Here is a 15,423-nt window from a genome sequence, read left to right as displayed (position 1 = left end):
GGACGCATTATATTATACGTATTATTGTACACTCACGTACTTCTCCCCCTCCCCCTCATCAACGGGACTGTGTGGCGTAAGGGCGGCGCACGCTCAGCCGGAAAATCACGCACGCGAAACGCTTAGGGTACCGCGCGTGAACGTTGTAATAATATAGCTGGTGTATTGGACGTGCATTATACGCCGACGACTGCGGACACGCTCACCCTCTCCGAATAGTGTAGGCACGGGCATTAGTGTACGTCCCGAGACATGATATAGGTACCTTTACCATAATACATTGTATACGCGTTTGTTATTCTGTGTGTACTGCTATATTCACATAAGTCATGTACTGCAGGAATCGTTTATAACGACCCAGGGACAAGTATGCTTCATAATAACCGATAGTCGCACGACAACCGACATTTAAAAGTATTATGCAAAATATATTATTATCATTAGATATATTGAAATGATAAAAATCATTCGAACCACATCTATGTAGATTGATGTGATTTATACATCTATGTATTATTTAAAAAATATATAAAGTGTATTCGTTATAACATAAAATATAAACCAGTCAAACCAGTCTGTTACTCTTCTTCTGTTAACATTAAAACAAATGTTGTGATATTTTCGTTTCTATAGTTTTTCAAAGTTGGTTTTCAATACACGGGTTGCTTAATATTTTTCTTATCTTGAAATATATTATCCTCATAGGGCGTCGATACCTACCGTTTTAATGGAATATTGCGTGGTTATTATAGGTACCTACTATCAATAAGCTAAACAATAGTTTGAATTCACCAATCTAACAAACGTCATTGCACCCGGTAAAGAGGAATCTTTAATTTGAGGTCAATAAATATGACATGTCACTACAACCGGTGTCGTTATAAACGGTATCTGCTGTATATTCGTATTATTATTATTCCATCATTTCATCGCACGTTATCCGCACCTAACGTCGCGAACTTTAACAAAACTCGTAGGTACGAGACTATAATATAATAATATATTATGATAATATGATTTGACGGGTATTATTCTACTCGAATAATAATTTGACCGCTGTTCGACATTCGCGTTAATAATATTATTATCCCTGAGAACCGTTGAGCGAAATTCCACCCCGGGCCCCATACAGTTTTTCTCCATCATTTCTTCTGACGTATGAAAATCGAAATCGTAATGAACGTGACACGTCTTTGAATGAAACTCCGTATACGTTGCACATTAACGTTTTGCAGAATTTTATTATATCGATCTGGGCCGGAGACACTCCATATATACGCACATGCATGAGCGTATAATATTGTGTCAGTGGTATATTATATCGCTTACCAATCGGACTCGCACACTTTTCCGCCCGGCGGTGCGGCGTTTAGCCCACACGTCAAATGCTCGCATATATGATGTGTATTATATAAATGTCAGGTCCGATAATGTACACACACCCACATATCTATATATACACACGACTATATATATAGGGGCCCATCCCCCCTGCCGTAGGTACCCCACGCCCGAACACGACGTCCCCGCGGGTCGATGATCGGCAGGCCTCGTGCCGTAGATGATTTTACAACAGCAATAATAATAATATTGTGAACGCTGCGGCAGTATATTATTATATAGATTTCGTGTGCCCCCCCCCCCAGTCCACCACCCCAGCCTCGACCGTTTTCACTACCCTTTGAGGGGGGCGCGCGATTCTTGACACGGACGTGTACGCCGCCGCCGTCGATGATAAATGTTTCTAGTCCTATACACAGACACACGCCTCGTAATGACGTCGGCATCGCGTATGCGCACGAGACTACTGCGCAATGTTATATTATTTTATATTATAACAGCCGATCGTACCGGAACACGATGTGTATAATAATATGATACCGATAAGTTTGCTCAGCGGTTTCGGCCTTATATTTTCGAGGGGTGACGATATCATAATATATCGTAATATTATGACGCTTGGTCGACAGCGAGATCGAAAGCGAATATCAATGGTTACACCCGGCTCACGGATATCCGAAATCCAACTCACTAGTTATTATTAATACAACAATACAATTATAATATATTAATTCGATTATGACCGAGTCGGGCGTGCGGGCGCTCGATGATTAACTCGCTACCACGCTCATACTCAGTGCCCTCGCCGCGGAATTAAACAGTCACCGTGCAGTTATAGATTGCCTAACCTAACCTAACCTAACCTAACCCCCTTGCAGCGCCGGAGGTTTAAAAGTCGGTTTCAGGTTTTCCGAAGCTCCCCCCCCCCGCTTCGACCCTATATCGAGTACCACATATTGTTTTATAATACGCGGCGTGACGGACGAGCCGATTATCCACTTCCGGTTGGCAGCAGACTCGGTGGCGGCGTTATGCACGCGGATCAAACCGTATTATAAATGCAGTGCAACGGCAGTGGCGTCTGGCACTATATAATACAATTACTCTATGAGTCAGGGGGAGGGGTGGTATGCGATATGAGACTCGGGGTGTAAGCAGAGATCTGTCATCCATCTCCCAAGCTGTCCAGTGTCCACGTAGTCGTGGATGTGTACGTATGAAATACAGTAATTGCGACTTCTCAGAGTGACGGTGATACGCGTGTGGCGTGCCGAGTGCATTTCCGTTTGCCGATTCCGGTGGCGGCGAGCAATAACACCAGCCCGGGGGGGTGGCTTCGGTTAAAAGCGTCTTATATCGACGAATAGTCACGTATATCGGGACGGTAGTTTCCAGTTTGCAGATATCGCGAGCGTATAGATGTATACATAAAAATTTTTTTTTTTTAATGCGCACTGGGTGTAAAGTACCTATATATATGGACGGGAAGAGATAGATTGAAAGATCCCCCGTGACTCGGCCGTGATGGCCGGGGGGAGGAAGAGTGGTCCGACGTAAGCTCCCGTCGGCCGGACGCGTAGGGGTGCATGCCGCGACCAGCGGGTGTGCACGTGCGGAGAGTGGGCCGTGTGCGGCTATACAGTTATTTGTCCGCAGAGCGTCTGCAGTGCGGCGGAGGTTTGACATTACTCTTGGCGTGTGCCACGCCGCATTACTCGTCGCAAAAAAAAAAACACATCAGTTCGGCCCCGCTGGGCTCGCCGGCGACGGTCGGGGGGACAATACAAATTGTCCGCTAAAATATCGCGGTATGAAATATCGGCGCCGCCGGTACATTCGAACATTATCGATAATTAATGTCCGACGATTTATTCAAGTATAAACATTAGTATTATTATGTGTGTGTACGTGTGTGTGTGTCGTTGGCGGTCCCAGAGAGGGGGAAAAGGGGCCATATATAACACCATAGTCGAGTAGTTTATGTTTAAGCCCCCGTCTTCCATGATTGTAGAGTCGTATAGTGGATACAAACAGGGGCTTATAGAAGTTATTGAACGTTTATATCATATTGAATATCAGCACCTATTAATATGTATACTACTGGTTTAAAATAAAACTTTAAAATAAACGTGTTTTTAATATTATATTATAATATTCTCGATTTTGTTAATAATGTATTGTGATTTGTGACATTGGATTGACGTCTCCACTCCACATGTTCCAACGTAAAAAATCTTAACTCCGAGTAATATTAATATTATATATACTAATACTATACATGTCATTTGTGCCATTTTTATATTTATTTATAGGAATAATACTCACTGTTGTACACGTTGTCCAATCTAAATTCACTGTAAAAATCCTCAAAGAAAATTTCGCTTACACGGAAATATCATTAGATATGAAATCAAATTATGACCATTTTAATATGTCCCCGTTCCTGGTTTTATTTTTAAACTTGCGGGTAATGCATCATATTAATATATTGTTTTTCGTCAAACATATTTCATTTCTAAATTATATTTCTACGAGTTTAGAGCAATAAGTACCCTCTCTAGATTGAAAAAAACCTTATTTAATATAAAATAAATGTATTGAAAAAATATTATATAATAATTGGATTTATTCGAATAATACCCACGCAATTATATTGAGAATATAGTCCAATTTACGATTGACCCATTCCGACTTCAACTGATTTGAATAGCTATTATTTTGTTGCTATTCAAAATCACTGCAAGTACCTATTTTTATTATATTGCTTTATAGTTTGTTTTACGAGTAACGTTGTAAAAACCTTTGGGAAAAGATAATTTTAAAGATTGTAATTTTCCATTTGAGTACAATGATGTACCGTGTATTTATTTATATATATATATTATATATATATGGAAAATAAATTTCATATAACGTTATTAACGACTGTGATTTTGAGTAGTTTGACGTTAAAACAAAATTGAAAAATGTGTCAAATCATCGGTAAAGATGCGTGAACAATATTATTGAAGACGGAAGGGAAAAAATACAGGAGCTCAAAAGTGAATATTTTGTGCTTGGTTAAGCGTCAGAAAATCTTCTTAAGCTATTGACATTAACTTGTGCCACACTCTATAAACAACAAACTTATCTTAACGTAGTTAGAAATTTAACATTTTATTTTTTCATTCTGCGAAACTCCTTACAACGAAAAACACTACTGTTTTTCTATACATATATGCGGTACAAACTATATTATATTGTAGGCGCCTACTTTTGTAAGTTTATTATCTTATATACTTGAGCAAACAGGAAAAAGTTATAAATTCAATTGTTAATATTATTAAAATTTTATACCGTTCGAATGCATGAAATAACGTTACTGTTTTTATTATTTAATCCGAAAACGCCGTTTTTTGCTAAAACTATGTCCTACATCTGGATTTGATGAATACTATCTCCGCTTTTTCGTTGTAGGTACAAATATTTGAATAAAATCGTACATTTGCACGCGGTAAAGGAAAAAAAAACTGTTAGCCGTTCCAAATTGGTTTATTCTGAAATTGGTCTCCAGAGTACACAATATTTAAAAACTTAAACTTTCTATAACCTAAAACCTTTGTACAAACAAAATATTTATAATTTTAAGTATGGCTGGGAAAGGGACTATTAAAATTATCTGTGCTCGAAACTTTCCATACAAATATAAACCTGGGATGGCTGTGCAGTGTGCACACTATATAATGTGTACATATAAATATAATGTCATACACTTTGTACAACACAAATGTTATTGCCAACTGCTGGGAAAAATTAATAAACGGCAAAAACGTTTTGAAACGCATAGTGCAAGAAAAAACAACCAATTACAGCACTGCGGCGTGGAAAAGCAACAAAATGTGTGTGTCTCTTATATTATATTATTATAGTGTCTGGGCAACGAAAATACTGTCGAAAAATAATGTCCTTTACAATTTTTTATTACTTTGATGAAAAATTTAAAAATAAAAATCATATTTTCGATTTTAAATCGTTCGCGAATACTTAGCTACGCTATAATCATCGTATTTTATAATTATTCAATTTTTCTGCCCTCGATGGCTCGCTCGTTGATTTGGGTGGTGAAACCCGATGCGAGTATGACGAGTGTGGTATTTATTATATGCTATATCGGTGGCGAGTTTTCACGAATTGTGATGACGTATAATACGCATTAATGTTTTGCGTTATATATACGTTTAAACGAATGAATCGATCGATTTATTTACGCAGTACGTTTCCGCTGCCGCCACAATTTTTCGGTTTTTTTCGACCGAATTCCGCAGACCAGCGATAAAAACCTGAAACAAATGGTGGTGAACTGTGTTATCCCGAAAGCCGATCTCCATGGTTTATATTACAAAACGTAACGAAATCGTATGATGATTTTAAAAAAAGTGACCTATTTAGGTCCAAAACCCGAACCTACTGCAAAAAGTTCCGGATCCCTTTTTCTGCGCCATGCATAAAATCGCATTATTTTGTGTTTTTTGATATTAAATTATCACCATGATACTTGTAGTGAAATCGAACTTTGTCAGAGGACACTCCCCGAGATCTGCAGACCCCCTAAACGTTGGTCGGTCAACACACCAGCTGCACTGTCGTTTATACATATGATAGGTATTACAGACCATACTCGACGGCCGGGATTAACATATATAATATATATAATATATTAGTAATATCGTCGACACTCAAAAACCATGCCCTTATTTGGTATCCCCCCCCCCCCCCCCGAGATTTATCCTCACGAACAAAACGCTATACCACGGTAGTCGTGTAGGTCACAATTCACCCGCGTCCGCCCTGACGCCTTAAGAGTACTCGATGCCCTATATCAGAGATGGCGTCTACGTGACGCCTTCCTTATCACCCCCTCCCTCACTACGGGCACTTAGTTGCCGGTGACTGCGGGGGAGAGGGGAACATATATCGATTTTTAAAAACCACCGTTCCTATATAATATAGATAGATATGCTAATGTTATTATACAGGTGTAGCCAGTAATATTTTAATGTTATTGTTTTGGCACGCCACTGCCACTGCCGCTGCCATCTTATCTCACGTAAGAAACGTATTATTTGGCACGTTCAATTATGTGCGAGGATCGCTACGCCGACGTCGTATTATAATCGTCCGACTAAATCGGACGGTAAACGATAAACGTCAAACGGTTATAATAACCTACGCATACTATACGCATAGACTTTCGGGACCAAAAAAAAAAAACTTTATTCCGCGGAGAGATCGCTGCACGTAGGTTGGTGCCTACCCGTTGCACTTTAACAACGCATCGCACGTGTAAGATATTATAATAATAATTAATATCGTAATAAAATTAATAATACGCCACCGCGTTAAATGTCATGTACTACCCATAAATAATTGTCAAAGATGTAGTTATACTGCAGTGCATTTGTGCGTGATATTAAACCGTATAGTGCTTAACATTTAAAAGTCGGCGGGTCGCATGATGTCTATATAAAACATATATTATTATTTAGTGATATAACAATATTATTACCATAATAATAATAATAATAGTAATAGACGGGCTATAAAATACTAGTGTACAGCCGATTACCAAACTCTGGACGTTTTGCAAATTTCGAATTCCAAAACAGCATGTCATATAATAATAAATTGGTATGGACATAATATAGCTGTTAAGAGGAGGGGGAGAGGGTACACCCACGTTAGTTTCAAACTCACCCTGACCCACAAAAACTAACAGTAGCTCAATATATATAGAGAGAGTCTCTGAAATATGTGTTATATTGAGTCTTCATACTATCTCTCGAGGTCGTCGGATCGTTATGATAATAAAATAGTTTATTATTTCTGGCACCGCTTGCCGCGTTCGAATAATGATATGCAGCGTGTGCGTGTTAAATCAAAAGTGCAGTGCTGCAGATGCATCCATGTGCGCGTGCCTGATTGGCTGAACACGCGGACTCGATGTATCAGACTGCAGCGATAACGAAACCGCTCGAACGGAAAAAAAGAAAGAAAAAACCGCCGTTTCCTTAGCAACGTGCAGTGTTCGCGCTCGAGCCAAGTAAAAGAATATTATACACCGACTTGGGTTTTCGTACAACAGTTCAACTCGACCTACGGACCTCATCATAGCATCGAAAACAAAAAAACACGAACTGCGGGAGAATATATCCATTGCGCGGGTGTGCAGTCGATTAGTATAACATTTTTAGCGGTATTTTCCAGGATCGTGAGTTTTCCAATTAAAACCCAGATTAGAAACGACAAACAATTCCGCCATGAGGTGAGCACTTATATATACATAGTATAGCCTAACCTAACCTATTATAATAATATTATTTTAGTGTAATATTTTTCTGTTTGCTTTGCATATTTTATTTCAAATGTCCCACTTATTATCGTCGGCATTTCATGACAAATCTGTGAATTAATGGTCTTTTTTTTATTATTATTATTATGTTTTTTTTTTTTTTTTTATCACGATAACCCAAACGCTTATTTATAGGCATCGCAGTTTAAACACCTCTCCCCTCGTGTTTGCAACATGATTATTTGACGGTAAGCCGATTTGGTAATAAGTAAACTACAAATTATTTATTCCCCTGAGTAGGTACACGCGTAAATATGTCACCACAAAATATTACGTTACGACAGAGTTTAGTGAATAATGTCGGTCACGCGGGTTACGGGATAAAATAATAAAACTGTAGTCATTTTGCCGTGTAGGTCGAGCGTATTAGAAGATTAAACATAATATTTTCACACTTGGGCTAATGGAAAAATCTCTAATTCTGTCTTATATAACTTGGATGCCATTTATTAATTCTATAATACCTAATTACATAGTAATATGTGGTTTTTACTAGTACTTTAATATAATATTTTATTCTTAAGGTTTGTTAAAAATAGTTATAGTAATTATATAGGTAGTTTAGATTTTGCATAACTGCCATATCCAAATCATCTAATCTACAATGTTAATCTAAATAAACGATTTAAGCATTTCTTACATACTCGTTTTTAATGGTGCATATATACCTATATAATAATAATAATATAAAAAACCTATACATATATTTATATGTATATTTTTCTTAATGAATTATGAGCTGGTCGGGGTTATTCACAAAATGCGAATTAATGGCAATTTAAAATCAAATGTTTTTTAAAAGCCATACCTACCTGCAACTTTATTACTTTATACAAACTTTATAATATACCGTATAATATAATTAGTCGTATAGCGTATAATATTATTAAGTATTTAAATATCGTACACAGTAAACACGCATATTTATTTTTTATTTACGAGAATATTTCAAAATTAAAAGTTTTTTATGGTATGAAAAATGTACATACATTTAATTCTAGCAAATAAACTAAAATTATTTTGGTTTAAAACGTCATCTTATATAGGGATTAGATTTAATAACATAAATAAATGTAAAATATGTGTGTCGTATTTCGTATATGTCGTACAGACCAAAGACATACATTAAAACGTACAATGACGTAATTGAGTTTGAAAGAACAAAACGTTAGAAACTACAATCTGAACTGTATATTATTATATCTAAGAAAATAAAATACATTAGTGTTGCCGGCGTTACTTTCGAGAATAAACGACCCAAAGTTTTTCTTTTTTTTTCATTCTTATTATTGAATTTCAAACTTTATAATCGGATTGAGAAATAAAATAATGGATTATCAACAATAACGGAAATTACATTTTTGAATATTTAACGATAAAAAACAAAGGTAGAAAACCCCAATAATGCCAACGGAAAAAAAGCAAAAGTTCTACAATATAAACCCTTACATAAGGAACATGATAATATTATTTATTCGACGACGTACATTACAATACCAGCAGCGTACACAGTTACCTCGGTATAGGCTTCAGCTTTAGCAGAGCAATATCGTTATAATCGCACGCGAACGTTCTATAACCGTAAATAACATGGCACATTAATGTTTGCCAAGCTACTGTTTATTGCTAATAATTTAATATAATATGTAAGGCACGTACAAAACAATAATATTGAAATATACAATATCTTGTACTATTATAATACATAGTTACCCACGACTGCACTGAAATATCACAATGTCCAAAGTATACTTACCAGTTACCTACCAACCTACGTATTTATATGTTATATTTTAATATTAAAAAGCTTGTGTTGTCCGAGTACACTGCGCAGATATTACGGTCTCATGAATAGTATAGTTGCGCGCGACTAAGGAATATACCACGGTCGCCCGCGGTTTATACCCGGCGGTATACCCCGTCAAAAGACGGGCTCGACGAGGGTGGAGGTTGCGGCCGGTTGGGTTCCGCGGCGTGGAAATTAATTACGTGTTACGAGTGCGTTTTATTGGGCAGACTCGGTTCACACACACACACACACACACACACACACACACACACACACACACTCCAGCACGCGAGCTAGATAAAACACGGTCTGCCGTCGCGTATCCTTTTACGAGATGCGCTCCCTTTACCTGTGGCCCCGGCCACCGCAGACCGGGGCGGGGGCAGAGGCGAAACCACCCCGAACACCACCCCTATACGTCGCCCGGCGCAACCCCCTTACGCCGCAGTGCAGCCCGGGCTTTGGGTATATCGTTTCGTATAATAATCTCGGAAACGCAAGAAAGAGTTTAAACGGGTATATATTCGAATAATATATTATGCGGTTTTTTTGTGCTCTTTTTTTTTTTGTCGTTGCCCGGGTCGGCGGCATCGGCACGAAGAGTTCTGTGCCCTCGCCACAACTCTCACCCCACCCGCGGTCTTGAAAACTTAAAGTCATCACACTCCAACAAACTCCTTCGTTCTCCACGCCAAAGGTACCTTTAAAAGTAGCATTATCGTTTCGCGGCCAACCTTACAGTAACATTATAATAATAATATTATGCCATACATAAAATTCGGGACGATAAACATCATAACGTACTACATAATAATAATAATAATAATAATAGTAATGATAATAATAATAGAAGTATTACGACGTCGCGGGAAAATTGGATTATAATAAAATATATTTTATAAATATGCACGCGACGTATGGGAGTTTTCCGTCTGCGCGTCGGCACGTTTCGCCGATAAACAATATTTTCGTCGTCTTCGCTCAGAGACGGCCCTGTAGACGTTTTCGGAATTTTTTAATATAACCGTTATGGCGACCGCCCGCAGGTTTTCCCGTTCTCTTCTTTCATTAATTCCGACGAATATATTGGTTCCTTCTAGCTATGCGCTTTGTAAACTATTTTTATGTAGGCGCTGTATAAAATATTGATAAATAGTCGTGCGACCCGAATTTGTAGAACTGCCGCCATTGTGTTTGCGTTCAGAACTAATCTATATTATGTTGTGTGTTCGGGCGAGCGGCCACGAAAGTTTGTGAAAAAAACACGATAAAATATTACGCTTTTGTGCAGCGCTTGTATACGAAAATAAGTTTTTCTGTATTTTTTTTTCTTTCACATCCGAAAAGTAATGTTGTTTATAAGCTTGTGCACTTGTGCTTCGCGAAAAGCAATAATTTAAATAAATCCTCATCCGGAGTGTGATTTCTCACCACTCTGCCCGTCCTCGTGTTCTTCCCGATTCGATTCTCGATGCTCGCGGGATCAAATATTCATTAAACCGGCTGGGTATTACTTTCGGGGGGGGGGGGGGGGCAACATTTGATTGTAATATACCTATAAGGACGTATTGTACGGAACACCCATTTAAAATATAAAAAAAAATCGAAAGTTATTCGCATCCCTATATACATTCTATCGAGACTCCGGGGAGGGTTTATCGTGATAAATTTTATGCGTGTTTACGATTATAGAATAGTAACAACTTTTATCAGGGCACCATTACACGGTTTTTTATGGCTATTTTTTTTTTTTTATTATATATTTTCTCTTTTCCTCGACCGGTACACAAAGTCGGCCGACTATATATTTCTTGAACTTTTGGGTCGCTTTAGAAATAAATGAATGCGTACACACAATAATATGTATAAATGCATCCGCCTATACACAATAGTATGTCGATATTAATTATGCGTAATATGTGTAGGCATGTGTATAATACAGGAGCATTGAAACGGTTGTTTATCGAATCGTCCTGAAACAAAAAGATTGGTTTCACTAAATTATCATCCTTAAATAATGCAATACAATAATAATTGTAATTTACTATTCCGACGGATATTCACGAGCCCCACTCACTTTAATAATATTATCATAATATTATACATTTATATTATAGAATTACGGTTGTTTTTTATTTTGCTACGTGTTTTATGGCATTTATATACTTTTTTCTTTCGTTCCTGTGTTTTAATTTAATCGAGATACCCGGGTAGCTGTATGTAGGTAATAAAAGAGAAAAAACTGTTACCGCGATTATATTCTTTTGTATTTATTTAATGGAGTACAATTTATACTATTATACTATGTATATATTTTATAACATATACATTAAACAGTAAATACTAAATAGTATAGTTTAATATTATTATGTTTTCTCAATTACGGTACGAAAATAAACAGTAATATTATTATCATTATTATTCTTACCCTCCACGAGCGACGAACGAATATTATAATATTCGCGTGCTCGGGCACATGCGATGTAAAACAATATTCTATCTGTATACATTTAAGGGCACACTTTTTAAATAATATTCACGTCATATCCTGGTGTGCGTCGAATTGCCGCTCAGGATTTTGCACGAAATCGCTTATAAAATATGTACTTATAAACGCTTTGTCGTAATATATATATATTAATAGCGGCCGTATTAACGCACATTAATATTTTCGTAGAGATCAATAACTCCGCAGATACGACGTCATCCGTATCCGTACAGTTCAGAACAATATGCTACCTACTATAGGTATGTCCAATATTTTCTTTTTCCATCTTTATATACGTAAATTGTTTTTTATTATTTTTATTTATTTAGAATAAAAGTTTCTACAACGGAATCATTACGGCCAACACAACTAACATTAATTATATTTTATAATAATATACCTCGACGATTAATGTTTATTGTAATATTTCAATGGGTATATATTATTATAAGCTATATTTTTCACATTTAACTAGATACATTTAGATATGTCTTAATATTATGTTTTGCCGTTTTAATATCATTTATACTGATGGTTATGAAAAACCCACGTACAGACCACGAGATGGCTGGTTTTGTCGATCTCCGAGAGTAGATACTATTTTCATCAGTCTGAGATAACAGTATCATCATTTTGGACGATATAGGACGATGTGTTTGGTTGTGAGGGATTTGTCGCATTATTCCACGCCATACCATGTCGTTCACATGGGTATATTATAATATTAATATGTGGGTAGGACCAATGCTCCTGATTTTTAAGATTATGTCCAAACGTCGATACATAAATTACCGATACATAATATTAGAATAATGTTATCGTATTATTAGTGATTGTTTGCTTGGTATGTATTTTAAATATTTAAAAAAACTCTCCAAATCTGTTTGGGATAAAAAAAAAAATATCGGGATTTTCTCGGCACTGAGAATATTATAATTTATGTTTAAGTTTTAAATAAATTGCATCTGGTGCTTTTTTTCTTTTGTGAACCGTAGTACTTCATCAAAATTGTAATAATAAACAATTTATACTCTTGTACACTGACATTATTTTTAATATAAACATCTTATGGTAATTGGACATTCATAAATTTGCGCCTATATATTATTATTATTACATATAATTTTTTAGGGGTTGTATTAAAAAGAAAAATATTGCATGAATATCGTTTATACTAAACAAGTATTTTGCATAATATTTTCACAGCGGGAAAGTGCGAGATTAATTCAGTTACTCGTAATCTGATGGTTTCAAGTTGCGAATTTTGTATCAATACAATATGTACCTATAGTTGTTATGGATTCTTAAAACTTCTAAATTTTTTCTTGACATTATTCCAGTGAACAATAATAATATTATACTTTATACGATAATTACAGAACTAAAAGAAATATTTTAGAATACATTTCATAATATTATATATAAAGTAAAGGTACATTTAAAAACAAAATAATTACATCACTGAGAGAGATTTGCTCGTCTTGTGAAATTCATTTTTTTTGTTTTGTTTTGTTTGTGGTATTGTGTTTTTAATCGAAAAATTTGTATGGAACTTGCACGTCGTCGTAGTGTGTGTATAACATTTCTGCGTTGAACGCACTGACAAAAAATAATTAATAAACCACATAACAAATATTTTTCATTATCAAGATTTGGTATCCTATTTGAATAATATATTTTCCTGTCAGAGTTATGTACATAGCCTTATGTGTTTAAGTAGGAATCTATTAGTTTACAGTAATAATGTAACATAAAATCTATAATTCATTTATGTATAATAACACATCGAAAAACACAAATGTAAAAAACAAAAATTTCATAAAACGACCGTCAATGTTAGCTTTTTTTTTAATTAGTCCAGTGGATCGCGTTAACACATTTCATCTACAACAATAAACTAAATATCACATACACCCGCACTTTATTCATTTTCCAACCTTTTCGCTGCAGCTAATACAAACATTCAATTTGTATAAAGCCACCTTTTTTCAAATGACGTACTTGTGTACCTGGGATATTGTTAATTAATATTAACAGGTTTTTGCATAATAATAATAATAATAATAATAATGTTTTTATATTTTCAGTAAGTTAAATCGGGTGCCATATTTTATTTATGTCGTTGTAACAAATTTAATTATTGGCAAAAAAAATGTACGTAACAAAATCACATCAAAATGATGCATATAAATTACAATAAATTGATCATAAAAATATTAAACACAATGAATTATATAGGTCTACTAGCTACATTGACGATTATTTACATAGCCACGCGCATGCGTGTTCTGTTCGAGCTAAAAACATAAATCAACTAAATACATAATATATTACGACAGGATACGGTCGTGGACATAATAATAATAATATATTGCCGAATAATAATAATAAAATAATAATATAATAGTCTCAAAAACGATAATATTTTCCTGTAGCAGTCACCAATGTCGCCGTCCGTTATTACAATAATAACGACGAATAATATTCTCAATATTATACTCGTACTTAATAAAAATATATTTTATTATATACATTCGGCAGCAATCCGAGATTCAGTCTGGAGTCGGTCTGTCGGTAAAGGCCCAAAGAGAAATACCATGTACACGAAGTAAATAAAAATAATAATAATTTGGATGGGGTGAGTTTGGAATTTCAGGGAGTTAAAACGATATAATAATAATATTATGTAATAAATAACATCTCCGGTCCGGAGTAATGACTTTTAAAACATTGCGATGAAATACCTAATTTCGATTATTTGTTACGAATCTCTATTGCTAAATTAAAAAACATTGTTACGAATATTAATTCGTTAGGTTAGGTTAAACTATCTATTGTATTTTCTTACTATGAATTGTCTTCTTCGTACATTACTAGATTTAAGTTTGTACAGGCATTTCATGTACTCTTTAACCCTTTGGGGATGTCCAATTTAAATAAATAAAAATAATATTATTTGTAGCATTGCTCACCACGTGTAGACGAATACGGTCGTTCGTCGTCAGAATGCCGTTTACGATGGAGTATTTAGTAAGACGTGATGGTTGTCTTTTTATAATTCGTCGATAAAAATAAGCTCAAAACGAATTACACGTCACTCGATTAATATAATATTACCATAAAATGTAATACGTTACACACACTATTACTGTTGTATTGTAGTTGACATGACGTGCTCTTCTGCGTATACCTACATCATCGTGAGTAATCGAATCAGTGGCGCCGAAGTTCTTTCAAGAGAAATAAAATGCGACGTGACCTTGGCCTGACCTCGATATAAGCAGTATACACACATAATAATACTAATACAGAAAGGTTCGGCGCCACTGAACATCCCTACTATTATTAAATGTGTATATAGTGTACTATAAAATATTATATTACTTAAACGGGGTGATTCGGTTATAAAGTAAGACA

The 15,423-nt window shown here is 35.5% G+C and overlaps 1 protein-coding gene across 2 annotated transcripts in view; it reads left to right on the top strand.

The window, feature by feature from the left end:
- The window catches only part of LOC111031907 (complexin), a 196,843-nt gene that overhangs the window by 128,808 nt on the left and 52,612 nt on the right, over nt 1–15,423 (top strand). The window contains exons 1-2 of one of the 2 annotated variants that reach the window (XM_022312025.1): nt 7,440–7,642; nt 12,196–12,266. The exons of the other annotated variant lie outside the window; for it this stretch is intronic. Coding sequence (XP_022167717.1) covers nt 12,251–12,266 — 16 coding nt within the window. The 5' untranslated portion in view covers nt 7,440–7,642; nt 12,196–12,250. Of the gene's footprint in view, nt 1–7,439; nt 7,643–12,195; nt 12,267–15,423 lie in introns of those variants that run through there. 2 annotated transcript variants of the gene reach the window in all.

The sequence above is a fragment of the Myzus persicae genome, unplaced genomic scaffold, assembly GCF_001856785.1.
Source record: "Myzus persicae strain clone G006 unplaced genomic scaffold, MPER_G0061.0, whole genome shotgun sequence".
Classification (NCBI taxonomy): domain Eukaryota; kingdom Metazoa; phylum Arthropoda; class Insecta; order Hemiptera; family Aphididae; genus Myzus; species Myzus persicae.
The sequence above is the reverse complement of the archived record's forward strand: the minus strand, read 5'-3'. Positions and strand labels throughout refer to the sequence as shown.